The sequence below is a fragment of the Mastacembelus armatus genome, chromosome 17 (genome assembly GCF_900324485.2).
Source record: "Mastacembelus armatus chromosome 17, fMasArm1.2, whole genome shotgun sequence".
Lineage (NCBI taxonomy): Eukaryota > Metazoa > Chordata > Actinopteri > Synbranchiformes > Mastacembelidae > Mastacembelus > Mastacembelus armatus.
In genome coordinates this window covers 19620212-19636126 of record NC_046649.1, presented here as the reverse complement: position 1 = coordinate 19636126, position 15915 = coordinate 19620212, and the positions used below count along the sequence as shown (strand labels likewise).

The window sequence follows — 15915 nt, the reverse complement described above, 5'->3', positions numbered from 1 at the left end:
GGATCTTGTGTTGTGCACAGGAGATTTGTCATGTTAAGACATTTTTCCTTACATTAAAATATCTCATTTATTTTAGCCCTGCCAGTTTATCAGTTGATCAGTCCACAGCTTTGGTTAAGACTTTTCTTCTAGTGGCACCATTAGCTTTAGCTTGACAGTTGTGGTTTGACTGCAGTGTCTTAACAACCATTGGCATGAACCTTGGTCTTCCTTTCAGGGTGAGTTGTAAAACCTTGGTCTTCCTTTCAGGGTGAGTTGTAAAACCTTGGTCTTCCTTTGACTTTTGCTTTAGCATCATCGTCAGGCCAAGACCATAAGCCTTCGGTGATGTTAGTCTGCTGACACTGAAATAATGAAATCGGTAAACATTACATACTTTCTAACATATCTGCATTTAAACACTGTTTGAGCATGTTGTCATTAGCGTTTTACTCAAAGCACTTCTGTGCAAATCTGGCTGTTGATTTTTATCACAGTATGAATTCATCAGGGTGAGTCTGATCGCAGGACTCCAAACAGCTAGGACTGAATCTTAAAAACATATAATCTGTGGTGCATTTTCCAGAAGTCTGAGATTAACGTGAGGCAGGTTAATCAGGAGCAACTGACCTGAACCTCCACTGTGTACTGTACAAAACTGTGTCCATTTTTCCTGAGATTTTGTCAATAACCCCTTCTCAAGAATTGGATGAATAATGGATCAAAGACAAATGTTACTTTAGAGTCACATTCGTCTGAAGGGTTAGATCAGCAGGTCCAGACTTCAAACAACAAAAACAAATCAAGGACTGACATGTTTTCAGGTTGGTTATTGATCATTCTTGGCTGCAGTTCAGGGACCTGGACTTCCAGGGAAAGGTGAAGCTTCAGGGCAGAAGTTGGCAGCGAGCACTTCGATGTCTAAAAGTCAGATTTTCCTTTAGCAGCATTTAGCTGTTTATTTTTTGTATTTTCATAAACTGAAGCCATTTGGGTGAACAGGCCAAATGATTATTCATCACATCACAAGCAGGACCTTTGCTGTTTTAAGTGCCCTGGCTTTTCCACATGGAGGGTCATTTGGCTCGGTCCCGATGAATCCCATCATACCTTGCTTCCCTCCTGCCTAATGCACTTCAGAGAAAACATCAGCTTGGGTCATTTCCTTGTCAATATAGTCAATAAACATATCAAAGTTTGCTTGATTGATTGTTTTTAATCATATGTTAATGCTTCGGTTAAAACTTGGCTGCTCCTCTTTATCTATACGCAGCAAGTAAACATGAGGTCAGCTTGTTCTTAAAATGCAGCCTCTTCTATTAGGTTGATAAATCACCTTAAGTGGACTTTTAAGAGTTTTTGAGATCTAAGAAATAAGAGAAACCACATTACAGCACTTTGCATTGTTTGTCTATGTCCATATTCTCTTCACTTCTTCTTTTCCTTTCGGCTGCTCCCTTCAGGGGTCGTCACAGCGAATCATCTGCCTCCATTTTGGCTTAAATGTAGTAGATATTCACAGGAAATGTCTTAATTACTGCCTCTTTCATGCTCTTTACAGTAATGAGAAGTATAAAATCACACAGTGTTGTGTGTGATATGCTGAAGAACAGCTTTTATTGAAATTTATTACATTTCAGTCTCTTGTTAATGAATCAAACCTTAAAAAAAACATGGTGAAATGTTATTCAACTGATTTTCTGACAGCAGGTTCAGTTCACCTGGACTTTGGAGAAAGAGGGAAACATCCTCTCCACCATCATCGAAATAAACAAACAAGAACAAACAATGGTTTCCCTCCCCCTCACCAGAATACCCCTCTGCCTGTTGGTCTGTTTGTCTGTTCAGTCTTATAAAGTCCACAACGACGCAAACAAACTTATGTGTCTCCAGCATATTAAAGGGGGGTTTTGGATCTGGTTTTTTTCATAAACAGACCTGAGCCCATTGGGTTTGAGCAACACTTGTTTACTCCGCAGACAATTGGATTAAATTTAATCAGAGATGTCTGTGCTGCAGCGTTTGTCATTATTTCAAGAATCCGAAACATTTTTGGTAAAATAAATGTTCCTGCCCTGAAGGAGAAGTGAGACGGGCCTAGTTTGTGGTAACATGGATTACACTGAGGACGTGCTGGTGTGTAGGCCGCTTTCAAACCAGTGGGCGTCGCTGTTTGTCTCTAATAAACAGCTGGACAGCGGATCTGAAGGGATGTGATGAAAAGTCTCTCGAAATTCATCAGGTTTTCCTTGAGGTGTTCGTGTATTTTCATTTATGACTTAGAGTTGTGGATTAAAAACCAAACTATGAGAATATAAATCAAAACCTTTGTGGGTCTGTGCAAATGATATTTTATACTTGTGGTATTTCCATCCGTCTCCGCGTCCCACCTCTTGCTTCCAATTATCACGGAAGGCTGAACCGGGTGCCGGAGAAAGACTTCTGATTGGCTGGATAAGGTGTCAATCACAGGCTCGTCCTGTAGCCTCCTGTTAGCGAATAACGTCCAGACCAGAAGTCAGAAAGTCAAATTTCACCAAGGGGACAAATGGAGAAGGGTAGCTTTAATCGGCTGTTGTGAGTGTGAATGTATCAGTGTTGACAGTAGAAGTAGCGTCATTTGACGTTTTAACACGTTTCTCGTTTATGTGCTTTTGTATTTTTATTTTTTTTTTAAAAAGGGGGTTAATTGGACTTGAGGACTTGTTGGCTCCTTTCTCCGGCATTTCTGCGCGCTGTGCCAGCGCAGCTGTTTGCGCACCTGAGTCCGCTAACCAGTTTGTGCAGCGTCAACATGACTTTAATGCATCCGAGAAACTTACTATGATGGTGACATTACTTATCGGTGACATGCCTGCTGTGGTGAACCTTGATAAATGCGCAGTCTCTCACTGTGGAATAACCACCGGAGTCCAGGTGTCACCAGGGAGAGCTGATGTGGCCGTTTGGAGGACCAGTTTGGTGCCAGCTGGGATTTGACAGCGCGCAGGAGTTTGGGATGCAAGAGAAACCTTAGAGAGACAACCCCCGGCTACTTTTACCTGGATTCAACACGGGCTGGCCAGAGCCATGGCCTCTGAGGTGGTGTGCGGGCTGGTCTTTAGGTTACTGCTGCCAGTGTGTCTTGCAGCTGGTGAGTGTTTTTTAAATCACTTTTTACGCATCTTGAAGGACCTATAGCGCCGTGTACGCCATGTGGAGCTGGACGACCAATGAGTGATCAATTACGTTTCCTCTACCTAATGATATCTGATGATCTAACGATAGTAAAGTTGATTCACTCATATCTTAGAAATCTGTTCATTATACTTGAATATAATGTTTTAATGGTTTAAACATTTTGAATTTTTTACATTTTGTTTCTTTTTTATTTCTTTTTCTCTGATTTTCCTCCTAAGATAAATCTCAGTGACGCATTAATTAAAAGTCTTCTAGCTCATACCTGAACATGAGGTGTTTGTATGTAGGATGCTTAGAGCTGCAGTCATATTTATGGTTGTGTGAAAACGTAATGAATTTTTTTATGATGCTTTGTGATTGAGCTGATGATGCTAGAGGTCACAGTTCATCTCCTCCTCACTGCTGAGGTCTGTGCTTCAAAACGGATCCCAGACAAATAGAAATACACTGCACAGACTCATGTACCAGCTGTTTTACGTAAATTATAACCCAGAGTGAAGGTCTACCAGCACTGTGCTTCACCTGTCACAGCTCAGTGTCCAGTCACCGTGAGCATCTCTTAAAGCCAAACCTTAGTCATCATAGACCGTATAGTGTTTGTGTGTTTATGAAGTTCAGTTTGTGTGTTTCCAGTGTGCCATACTAACTGTCTAACTACTAACTAACCACTGACTCACAGACTTTCCATTCTGCTTTATTCTGATCTGTTTTAGTTGACTCTTAAAACTTCAGCTCGGTCACACACACACTGTGCTGCACGAGCAATAAATACACATCTTCCTTTGCTTTTAAGCTGTTGCTAATTTATATGTTTTCCATTGTGGTTTCTGAGATTTGCTTAATGGCTATTAATGAAATATCTGTGTTATTGATTGATTATCTGCTGGCTGGACGTTCAGTACATGCCTCTGTGTGTGTGTTAATATTATTAATTACCATTTATACTGACATTGTTAGAGTGTTGTGGTTCATTTACATTTGTAACATTGTTAAGAGAAGGGCTCTACTTAAGCGATGCTGTCGTAGTGTTATTAAATGTTTCTGCTTGAGTCACTCTTCAGCCCTGCTGATTCACAAGATGACTCATCCTCAAGTTTGGCAGCGTATTTGAACTTAGATGTGACTTTTAGCAGCTTCGAGTAAACTGGAAAAGCCTCATTTTGAACTCAAATGTACCGAGTGATGAAAACCCATGCTGTCATGCAGACTGTGGAGCAGAAACCGGAGGTATGTTCATACCTTGGACGCAGACTCTATTAAATGCAGTTTACTTTGTCTTTTGAGCTGTAATTCTGTGGTAGGCCACAAGTGAAAATGATTAGCATCTAACTGCCACTGAGGTTCCACTGTGGTGTCTGTGTAAGACTTATTACGCTTAGGTACTTTTAAAGCTAACAGCATGCTTTCTATAGATAAGACCCACTCAGTACCACCATAATGCATCACTTGACAGCCCGACGCACCCCCCTTTATTTCCAAAAGCAATTGTGAGGCCATGCATTGTCTCCATTAATTCGTGGAAAGTCGTTTTAACAGTATGAATTAATAATGCGGTTGTGAGGGAGAGAAGAATTGCCTTCCCTTTTATCGTAAACATACCTTTAATATTTTATGTTTTTTCAAAGTGCAAATGAGCACTTGTCATTCACTGCAGCTGTACACAATAACTGACAGGATGAAGGAAATGTAAAGTGGAGAACGTATACAGGAACAGACGGCGTTAGGGATGAGAGAAGACGTTTCTGTCATCACTGTCACCTGGTCTGCAGCTGAACTGTCTTCATTGTCTGTTTTTGTTAGCCAGAAATCTTACCTTCATTCTGACTACTGAAGGCAGCTGATGGAAATCAGTAACCATCAGCAAAAAGTCTGCTACTAATTGATTCTTTTAATATTATTTGTGACACTTGCAGCTAGGACCACATTAAGGTTTTATTTCTGTCTCTCGATTTGCTCCAAATTTGAATAGTTTTGGTTTTGATGTCATGTGTTTTATGGTAAAACAGAGTAATAAAGTGTATTTTTTGGACTCTAAGTTCTGAATAAACAGCACAGCAGATGTGATCTGCCTTCAAGCGCCTATATAACCTTTACCGTATATGTTCTGTGGTGTAATATACGTTGCAGATCGTCACTTTTCCCATGTCCTAGTGAAAGACTTGTCTGCTGACGTTACATAGTCTGTGTTTCCTGTTGGCCATCTGACAGCACCTCTATTGAAAAGGACAGAACTGCTGTGCCCATGTGTACACAGTCCCTCTACCACACACACACACACACACACACACACACACAGACACACAGACACACATTTGCACACAGTTACAGTTTCACTGAACAAACAGGCTGCTGTTTATGTGTTTACTGGCAGAGTTTAGAGTGTGAACATGGTTATGAGCATGCACTTTCCCAAATGTCTGCTCTGATATAGAACATCTTGTGTGACTGTAATGATTGACTGAATGTGCAGGGGGCAGGTTGCTGCAGAGCAAGGACAGACAGAGATGGCAGTGGACATACAGATACGTCTGCTGGATGACTGGATCTATGATGCTTGTTTCTGTTTTTGAGTTTTAATTTAATAAGACAAAATCAATTTCTGCTACCACATCGTTCCACAGATGCTGCGCTGGTGCATCACAAGTCTCGAAGCAAGCACAGTAGGAACCATCATGGTGGTCTAGAGGCACAGATGTATAGTTTCCTGTAAAGCTGCATCCATACTTTACAGAAAAATTATGACTATTAATTGAAAAAATAATGACTAACTAATACTGGCAGTCCTAATTTCCAGCTTATCAAACATGAATATATACTGATTTTCTGACAGGTCTGTGATAGTTTGATGTTTTCAGGGTTTAGACCAATGGGTGGATCAAACTAACATTAGACATTTAAATACATTAACTTGAACTCTAGGTACTTGTTACTGACAATTTTTCATAAGTTATTGACGTTTTACAGGCCAAATGATAGAAAGACATTTGCATTAAATGTCTACAATCTGCTGTCTAAATATTGGTGTCTGACATCTATCAGCCATCTTGGCTTTCACTTTTAAAAAGTCAGCTCCATGTGTCCAATGCTCTGATGAAAACAGTAAACTCTGCACAGTAGTATAGACTTCATGTGGTTTTATTTTTTTCAGGGTGGTTTAAATTCCTCTGATATCTCCCCGTGCTCAGCCTGGCCAGGCACCGCACCACCTTATCTTCTATCACCACACGTTGATGTTTTTGGGCTCAAACTCTAAAGTCAGTTGGTCCTGACCACATTTCAGGCCGGTTTGCTTCTGTTGTGCTGAGGCTTTTGTGTTTCTGTAATAATAGCTTTTATTGGGAGAGACAAAAGCCTGATTCACCCGTGAATGGGGATTTTTGCAGTAATCTGATGTCTGAAAACAACAGCAGTTTATTTTCATTCCCTGTGTAAAAATCCTCAGATGGTGAGTCATACAGCGAAGGCAAATGGTCAGGAAGACTGCGGTCAAGTGTCTGCAGGCTAGAAACTGGAGCAAAGCCATGCAGATACAGATAAATTATAGCTATCTCCATGCAGTACAGATACAAAAGCACTAATTTGTATTTGTAACTGGTGAAAAATAGGGGCAATATCCAGACTGCCAACTTGGGCAAAATAGGCATTTTTAAAGTTTATTTAATATCACATTTAACAAAGGTTAAAAAAAAAAAAAAGTGGGTGGAGATAGAAATGCTGCAGAGTGAGACCAAAAATGAAAGATTGTGAGTCATTCCCACCTCATTTGCCCAAGAGGCTTAGGCTGCAAAACTATTTCACCTACTTGTTTCAAACATTTCAAAAGGTAAATGCAAAGAAAAAAAAAAAAAAAACCCAGAACAACATCTAAACAAAGACAAAATCTCCTTTTTTATGTTGTTATATTTGTGGTCTGACTGGCATGTGCAGCAATCATGCATATGTGAGCCTAAAACATAGTCCACAGATGTTTGTGCTTTCCCCAGAGGTGACAGCCCCCATAACATTTATTAAAGTTTGCTGCTTTTCATTGGTCTGTCTATGAGCACAGAGAAACGCGTGAGGCAGGGCTCCAGCATGGGAAACGTCAGAGCTGAGTCAGATGTCAATGAATAGGTCTATTGAGTGTGCAAAGATAAATAAAGCACCATTTTCAGTGGTTAAGTGTAATTTTTCTGTAGTTCAACACCAGGGGCTGACCAGACACACTGATCTCTGACCTGTTAGATGGTAACTTACATAGTTGATCACATGGTAAATTCGTTCCTTGTTGAAACAACCACAAAGAGAAGTTTGGGAGGTCAGATTCTGTGTCCACACTTCATACAAAGTCACTGTGTGCTCCGCCCCTTACTGCATGACCGCCTGACCTAAACATGTTCAGAGAAATGTAAGCAAGTATTCACCTTCTAACATATTTTGTTGATATTTAAAAAAACTGTGATACTGTGAACTGTTATGTGAAATAGTATATTAGCAGATTTTACAGCTGTGCTCAGGACTAAAATGTTCCTCATGTATAGACTTCAGTGTTGAAATGGGTCAATATTTGCTACAGTCTGGTTCCTTTTGGATGCGTTAACTGATTGTCAGTCAGCAGGTGATGTGAGCTTTTTAACTGGTAAAAGCCCCAATTGGGCAGGGTGGTCAGTCTGAGTCGGGGAAATGAGGACTGTCACAGATCAATACATCAATAAATGGTTTTTGGAAGTCATGTTTGCACTTAAGCTTTTTAACTTTCATCATGAGCTCAAAAGACTTCCTTGGATGGATTGTGTACATCTATGTGCATGTGTAGGTGGAGTGTTTGGGAAAGGGTCAGTGTGTGTGTGCTCTTGCATGATATTGTGTAATGTGTAGTGACACGTCCTAAACGCTGACACAGCTGATTAAATTCAAGCTTGACTGAATCTGATTAGAGCTGCAGTTAACAATTATTCCATTATCAGTTCATCTGCTTACTATTTGCTTAATGAAATGAAGAACCATTTGATCTGTAAAATGTCAGAAACTGTTTTTGCCCTTCATGTCTTTTGGAAAAAAAAACTAAGATGTTTACTGAAATGGAAAAAAATTGAGAAATTGTGGTCAGTAAATGTTATGTGTTATCAGTTATGTGCTTATTTTTTATTTGACTGAACATCGCAGCTATAGAGGACAGTAAATGTTGTAAGGTTTCAACTAAAACACTAAAGAACTGAGGAAACATTTGACTGATTATCTTTATATCCTTAACTTTCATCACTGACACAGAAGAAGGAAACTTAACTCTGCAAGCTGTGTCATCACAAAGACAAAAAACCAAGCACTGAGGTCTTTTCAGACACCATTCATTAAGTTTGAAACTGTTCATGCATGTGGCTGTGTTTTATATAAAGTTTTGGCAACTCAGAGTTATTTTCCTGTTTTCAAACTCAGAGGTACAGCGTGCACTTCAGGGGTATGTGTTTCATGACGTGGCTGCTGTGTTGCAAAACTTTCAGAGATTTTGTTTGGCAGATTTGAACCATAAAAATGATCCAGTTTCAGTGGTGCTCACAGTGCTTGATGTGTATGAGATTCTTGCAGAATGAAATCTTCACTTATGACACAAAGCTCAAATTAAACAGCACAGAGAGGCAGCTTTAACCACAGGCAGACCAGTCAGTTAATTGTCTCTCTTAACACCACTGGACTATTTTGTCATTATTGTATGTCAAGAGAAACATCAGCTCTGTGACTGAATTCAACTTGAGACCAGATGAACAGATAATGAGGTTTGTGAGTGCAGAGTTTGGTTAGTGGAATGTTCTGCTTTTTTATGGCCATGAGCAGCTTTTCTACACCAGGAACACTTTAATGAGTTTCACCACATGTTTCGCTCAGATCTGTTTAATTGCACTCAGTGATCAAGCAGCTTGTGACCCCTGCCAGCTTCTGCATTTCATTTACTTTTAAAAGTTATGTAATGCAGTATTACACACTAAGCTATAACTATCCCTTTGCTTTGCTGGTATGTAGTATGATGAAATCTTTTTTTTGTTTATTATCATTAAATGGTGGAATCTGTGTTTGTGTCTTTGTTTCTGCAGCTTGCCTGTTCAGGTACAATGCCCTGTCCTTCGTCTACCTCATCTATCTCCTGCTTATTCCACTTTTTGCAGAGCCCACAAGCACAACGATGCAGGGTAAGCTCTACAGTGTAACCGTCTTTGAAGCTTCACACTTTCAGAGGCTTTGGCGTTGTCCATCGCCTGGAGAAACTTGACTGTTTCCCAAAAGCCTCTAGTTTGAATTGTAATATTGTTCTCTATAACACAAACCAGCCCTTCTCCAGGGGACTTGAATTTCCTTGAGATGAGGTTGGATTTGGCACCTAGTTCAGTCCATGAAAGGTGATATTGGTTAGTGCAGGCACGAGTCCATCTGTAATAATAAAAATGTCCCATGGCTGTTTTGTTTAGCCTAAAGTTAACATTTCATGGTAAACAACATTGGAGAAATGATAATTATATTTCAAAAGAATAAAGGGAGGAACTGTAAAGAAATATAAATCACAACAGGCTGCTGAGGTTTATGAGAAATGACTGAGGTGACTGTTCTCTTGACTGTGGGATTGCGGTCGTCAAGTGCAGCCACGCCTTTACGCGCTCCCCCCACCGCAAAATACTAAACAGCACACCTCTCAGACCTCTTGTAATATGGGATTCTGTAGGAGACCACATGCTGTGTTTAATAATACATAAACCAATATTGGAAGAGGGAGCAACATCCAGTCCAAGAGCCGTCTCTGCCCGTCTCCAGCTGAAATAACAAGCAGGAAGTAAAGGAGGAAGAGAGGAAGAGGTGAAGAGGGAGCAGAAAGTGGACCACTTACTCTCTCATCAATAGTTAAAGAGAAAAGTCTTCTAGTAAAGCTCAATATTCACAGATCTGATGGCTGATCTCAACAGTTCAGTCAGATTTACATTTATATGAAAATATATCTGTCTTAATATAAAATATAAAGGCGGGCCAGCAAAAATATCCTGTCCCCCAGTGAGATTATGTGGTTTTGCCCAAATTACTGTAGATTATACTGAATCAGTGCATCAGGCCTTTTCCTGCATTACAAATAAGAATGCAATGAATGATTATTTTCACAATTATGTATTCTCAAACATTTAATGATATAAACCACTTAAAAAAGAAAATCCTCATTCAAATAGCAGGAACACTTTTGCTTTAATCCAGCCAGGTGTTTGTGCTGTTTGGGTGGGTGTGTATTGTATTGTTTATCTTTGATGTCTATGATTTATTATTAATTCAATATAAAGCAAAGATTTGAAGGAACTACTTTTTCAAGGAAGAACCTAATTTAGAGAAATGTTTGCTTATCTCCCCCCATTAATGTAAATAATATAGTGTCAAGTTGTTTTTCATATGAATCGTTAAACTGGCTTCCTTACATTACAACAAAAACATGACACTTGTCTCCTGTAATGGAACGACCCTGAAGAATAATCGGTAGCTGATGGATTTATGATGCTTGTTTCTTGTTCTGCCTTGTGATAACCATAATTTATTGTGTTACATAGGATTTCACTAAAGTTTGCATTTAGAGTTCAACATGAAAGTGTTATCATCCACATTTTGCCGACCATGATGCTAATGTAAGCACTGTTTGTGCACTGAAGCTCCCAGTGTTTCCTGGCAGAAAAGGTCACACGTGTGAAAAGTCAGTCAGGTGACAGGTGAAGCAGGTTTGAGTAAATGCTGATAATCAATGTATGAGACGCGGCACCAGCTCACAGCAGAACTAACTAACTCTTAAGTGCTTTGTATGTTAACCTTATTATTCTCTCTTCTTAAACAGATATAAATAAGTCAATCTTAGTGAAGCATTAAAGAGTTTTTTATTATCCAGGAGGCCCCATTCATCAACTGTAGTTGATGTGATAGTTTTTACATGTAACCTTTATCCAGACATGATTGCACTTACTGCAGTGTGTAAAGAAGCAGATGCACAAAAGCAGTGAATTAAATTGCCGTGGGCGTGAGATAGCATGAAATATTCTTCATGTTTAACACCTGCCAGGACATGAATCCCTTCTGTCTGCTTCCCCTGTCTGTCATCAGGGAGGAGGACTGCAGGCTGACAGCAGCAGACAGTACGAGGAAGATGCAGGGAGCAGGGTCTTTGTCATGAAAGAACTGGAAACTAAACTATTTACTTTGGGCTCAATATAGCTGTGTAGAAATTTAAATAACAGGTGGTTGTGGTCGGGGGTGGTTGTAAAGGCCAAAATAATTTTGTACTGTGCATTTTCAATGGGCTATTTAATTAAAGTCTGTACACATTTAATATGAAATGTACTTTCAAGTTACTACTACTGTTACTGAATTGTGGCATTGTCCGAATTAATTATAGAGTTACAAAGGATTTATTCATTCCCGTCTGCGGCCTAAGTGAAATATGCAAACCTAGTGTAGACAGTGAGAATAAACACTGACAGGGCAAAATTAAAAATACATCTTGGGTGAGAAAAAAGACACTGTCCTGTTTAAATGATCTTAGGATTTAGGACGAGGATTGGGCTAAATCCAGTGCTTTGTTTTGATGGTCTGTTTCATTTTGTCTGTTCAGTCTTACAGGACATGTGGCAGTTAAAAACCATAATGTTAATTTGAACCAAATGTTAGTTATGAATAATTCATTAGGTGAAATTTGCTTTAAAAAGCCTTAGCAGTGTGGTATTTTCAAGGGCTACACCAGTACACAAGACTCCAGTTCTAACTCGACACAAACAGTATCTCATGCGACTTGTTGTTGTTTGTGATTTACTCTCTAATGTCGTAATTGTAGTATTTGGCTCCACTCCCCTTGAAGGCATTCAATTCTCAGTGGAGGTGAACAAAATCTAAACTGTTTCTCTCATATGGGTAGCAGGCATTTGAAGAGCTTTTGCAGTAGGTGCTATATGCTGTATTGAATGGGCACTGACATGACAATTTCCCTTAGGGGAGTCTTTTAGTGCTGTTGCATGAATTTGTATAAATATTTGATGTTATGGATGATTTATCAGGTTTATATTTTAGCTAGTAGACTTCTAACAGAGGGTGTCTGGCTTTAACGCATCGCCTAGTTTGGCTTTTTTTAAAATTCATTTTTATCATAACTTTTGAAATGGCCTGAGACACCTTTTCCTCTTTGAAGTCATGGGCTTCCTGAAAAAGCAAAACTACACTAGTACTCAAAGTACTATGTGCCTAAACCAAGTCTGAATCTTGTCACATGGACATGCTTTTCTGATTGATAACTGTTAAACTTGAAGAATGCCCTCTGTTTCCATTAAAGATCAGCCTTGGGACAGTATTCTGAGTATGTGAAGGAGAATGATCATTTAAAATGACGGCCAACCAAGAAAACCAAAATGTTTTCATAACAAATAGGTAAAAAAGAAGAGATGAAGCAGTCGCACCGTCCACAGGCTTTGGATCAATTTGGACGCAGATGCTCACTAACAGTTTGCATACCTCATATTTACAAGCATTCTTCCCCCTCTTTGTGAAAGCCCAGGGAATTACAATGGGAAATTAGCACAAATAGTTTTCACTTCAACATTTAATAAGCCTGCTGTGGTGTGTTGTTGCACACATTTTGATAAGGTCGGCTCTTAGTGGCCTGAGGCTCAGCAGTAGCACTGCACCTCAGACAGGATATTGTGCCATACTGTAGTAAAACTATTATATGTCCCCTGCAAAGATGCTGTAAATTTAATGAGCTGGGGATGTTCCCCCGTGAAGAACCACTGGAGCGAACAGTGCAGATATGTAGAACAATTGAATTTTTCAGGGTTGGTAGCACAGCAGAAGAAATTCCTTTTATTTCCACTGTCAAAGAAGCTGGATCTTATCAAGCTTATCATTCCACAAGGATGAACATTTTCATTTTCATAATAACAGGAGGTCAGTAAAATCCTACTGTAGAGAACTTTCATCATAGCAACTCCTGAAATTATCCCAAATACCTGTAGGTGCACTATAAAATGGCCATGTGTTGAACAGCTGTGGCAGCTCCTCAGACTGCTCTTATCCATCCCTCCCAGGGTCAGTAATGCCGAATGACAGCTGTTTTCGTTTTTTACCCAAACACTGGATCAGTCAACATCTACATGTTGCACTTTCAATCTTGGGCAGCTTAAACATCTACTCGAGCCAGAAACTAAAGTATCAAATCAAGTATAAAGCCTGTTTTTTCCTGTTTGATGATGAATTAGAGACTTAAGAGAGAATTAGAGCCCCTGTAGTCCACCCAAATGTTTATTTAACTTTCAGCAAAAATGAGCTTCACTCTATGTGGAGTTCTTAACCAGGACATGTCTCTTGATCCACCAAAAATCCCCTTTGGGTGCTCCCCTATTCACCTTCACCTTCATTACCAGTTCATTCAAAACAGTTCCCCAGTTGATCACCTGATCATGAATCATTGTTGTCTGATTTTTGCTAACAGCTGTTCATATTTGAGTGTGTTCCTTGATTTTTTTTTGTGAGATTGCAGAAATACCAGGCACCTTTCAGCAAAACAAGGAGCAGGTTTTCAGTTGCTTGTTCACTGGCTGAAAAAACAAACCAGCAAAGAGACCTATTCTGTGTTGTAGTGTAGCAGTAACATGTGGAAATCCTTAAACTGAGTGGTAGTGGTGAACTCACTCTAGTTGATCTTCACCTCCAGGCCACACAGGGCGTCTGCTGCAGTCCCTCTGTTTCACCAGTATGTCCTTCCTGCTGCTACACATCATCTATCAGATTACCGTCAACAGCCTCCTGGCCAGGAACTCCATCGCCCCCGACTTCAACTGTGAGTACACTGCACCTTTAGAAATAAATGTTGACATTTGAGATTTCTGAATAATTCTACTGAATAATTCTCTCGGTTTGTTTTTTTTTTTTTTTTTTTTTTGCTTTTGTAAAATCTTCCAAACACAAAGAAGCAAATTAAAAGTGTGTATTGAATGTTGTCAGACCAACAAAACCACTATCAAGACCTTTTTAAGATGGTTTTAATTGTTACCCAACATGACAGTTACCACTCTTTCTGCCAGATCCATTTCGAAGGACTCTATCTGCGTTATGTTCACATTTACACTCTTAATCACTTTGTTAAAGCAATAGTTTGACATTTTTTAAAATACGCTTCACCTTCATGCCGAGAGTTAGGCTAGATAAGATTTATGTCACAGTTATATCTGTCCCTTCAGTAGGAAGGTGAAGCTAAAAAGCCGATGAGCTTAGTTTAGCCCGAAGGCTGGAGAAGAGGAAACAGCCTGCTGTTGCTTGTCTGAAGGTAACAAAAACATAATGTTTATCACATTTAGCTGCTCCTAGTTTGTTTCAAAACACTGTCATTTCAAACTTTTGACATCTTCAGTATGAATATTTGTGGCTTTTTATATATTTATATATTACTGTAGAAGTTTTTCCCCCCTGACACTGTTTATTCTATCTGCCTATCTCAAAGGGTGTTTTTCCAGAACAATCCAGTCACTGAGCAAAATGGCAGATTTGTTCTTGTTGAGCCATGTTCATGACAGGGAACATATGTGTCCCATTCATCACACAGGCTTTTCTGTGCTTAACCCCTGCCATGAGCTATTGATGCAGCGTCACTGGGTTGTATATCATCAGAAAAGGTGTAGCTTTTTTACAGCCTGAGGGGAAGTTTCCATCCAGAAAGTAAGTAAAAACATGCTCCATGTGCAGGGGTGAAGTCAAGTAGAGTAAGCTCTTTAATAGTCATTCACAATCTCTAGAAAAGTCCTTATTCTTATTTCATATTTTTCACATTAGGAAGATTTATGAATGTTGCACATTCCTCAATGTGATTAACTTCCTTGTGCCAAACGGATGATGTAGAAGAGAAGAGTCTTGCAGCCAGCGAAGCAAACACTACATGTTGCAGTAAACTCAGTATCAAACTGTCAAATTTGTGCCTAGACGGGACCGACCCTGACTTTATGTGCTAATGACCTGTTCTTTGTAATGGAAGTACCTCGCTCTCTACCGTCAAAGTACAGCCAACTTTGCTCAGAAGGCAGAACGAAGCTTATCGCCTGAGGCCCAAACACACAGAGGCGTTCAGAGCGAATAGACTAAATATTCACTCAAGGAAATCAAGTTCTCAAGGGCTGCTGTTTTTGGCAGATGAAACCCTGGTGTGATAAATGTAAAAATTCTATCCATCCACCACATCTACCTACAGAATGTAGTCTCCATGTGTCTGTCATAATGTTTTTGACCTTTTACAGCAGGATTTGTACTTTGAATAGTTAGTTAATTGATTTTTATGGGTAGTTCAGAAATGACAGAAGACTGCAATGAATAAGACACATTCAAATGTGAACCACTTATTATCAGAATGGTCCTGAAGTATTAAAAACCATGATAGACAAGAACACATGTATATAATAAGCATCTTTATTTAAGGGATAAGTTCTAGGATATTTAATATTGTTCCTGTTAATAAATCATGAAAAGACTAAAACCAACAATGCCTAAAGTTTATTAACAGTCTGTGTAGCCAAATCCTGATATAGTTTATTCCCTTGTGCCACAGAACTCCATTGTTTTAAAGTAACTATTAAAAAACATGAATGTTCCTCACTGATGTTCCTTCTTTACCGTCAACACATCATCACTCGCAGCTGTAGAGCTGCACAATGGGACATCTGTAAACTCACTGTGAAGTACTGTAGTGTATATCATGGACACTCCTCATTGTGACAGTGTTGAGGCCACATG

General features: G+C 39.4%; 1 protein-coding gene across 9 annotated transcripts in view; it reads left to right on the top strand.

Moving 5' to 3' along the window:
* Positions 1 to 2500: 2500 nt before the first annotated feature.
* The window catches only part of piezo2b (piezo-type mechanosensitive ion channel component 2b), a 67564-nt gene continuing 54149 nt past the window's right edge, over positions 2501 to 15915 (top strand). For 5 of the 9 annotated variants that reach the window (XM_026313541.1, XM_026313544.1, XM_026313538.1 and 2 more), the window contains exons 1-3: positions 2501 to 3112; positions 9228 to 9323; positions 13850 to 13975. In XM_026313541.1, coding sequence (XP_026169326.1) covers positions 3049 to 3112; positions 9228 to 9323; positions 13850 to 13975 — 286 coding nt within the window. In that variant the 5' untranslated portion in view covers positions 2501 to 3048. Of the gene's footprint in view, positions 3113 to 4275; positions 4387 to 9227; positions 9324 to 13849; positions 13976 to 15915 lie in introns of those variants that run through there. The other 4 variants (XM_026313536.1, XM_026313537.1, XM_026313542.1 and 1 more) reach the window with 4 other exon arrangements.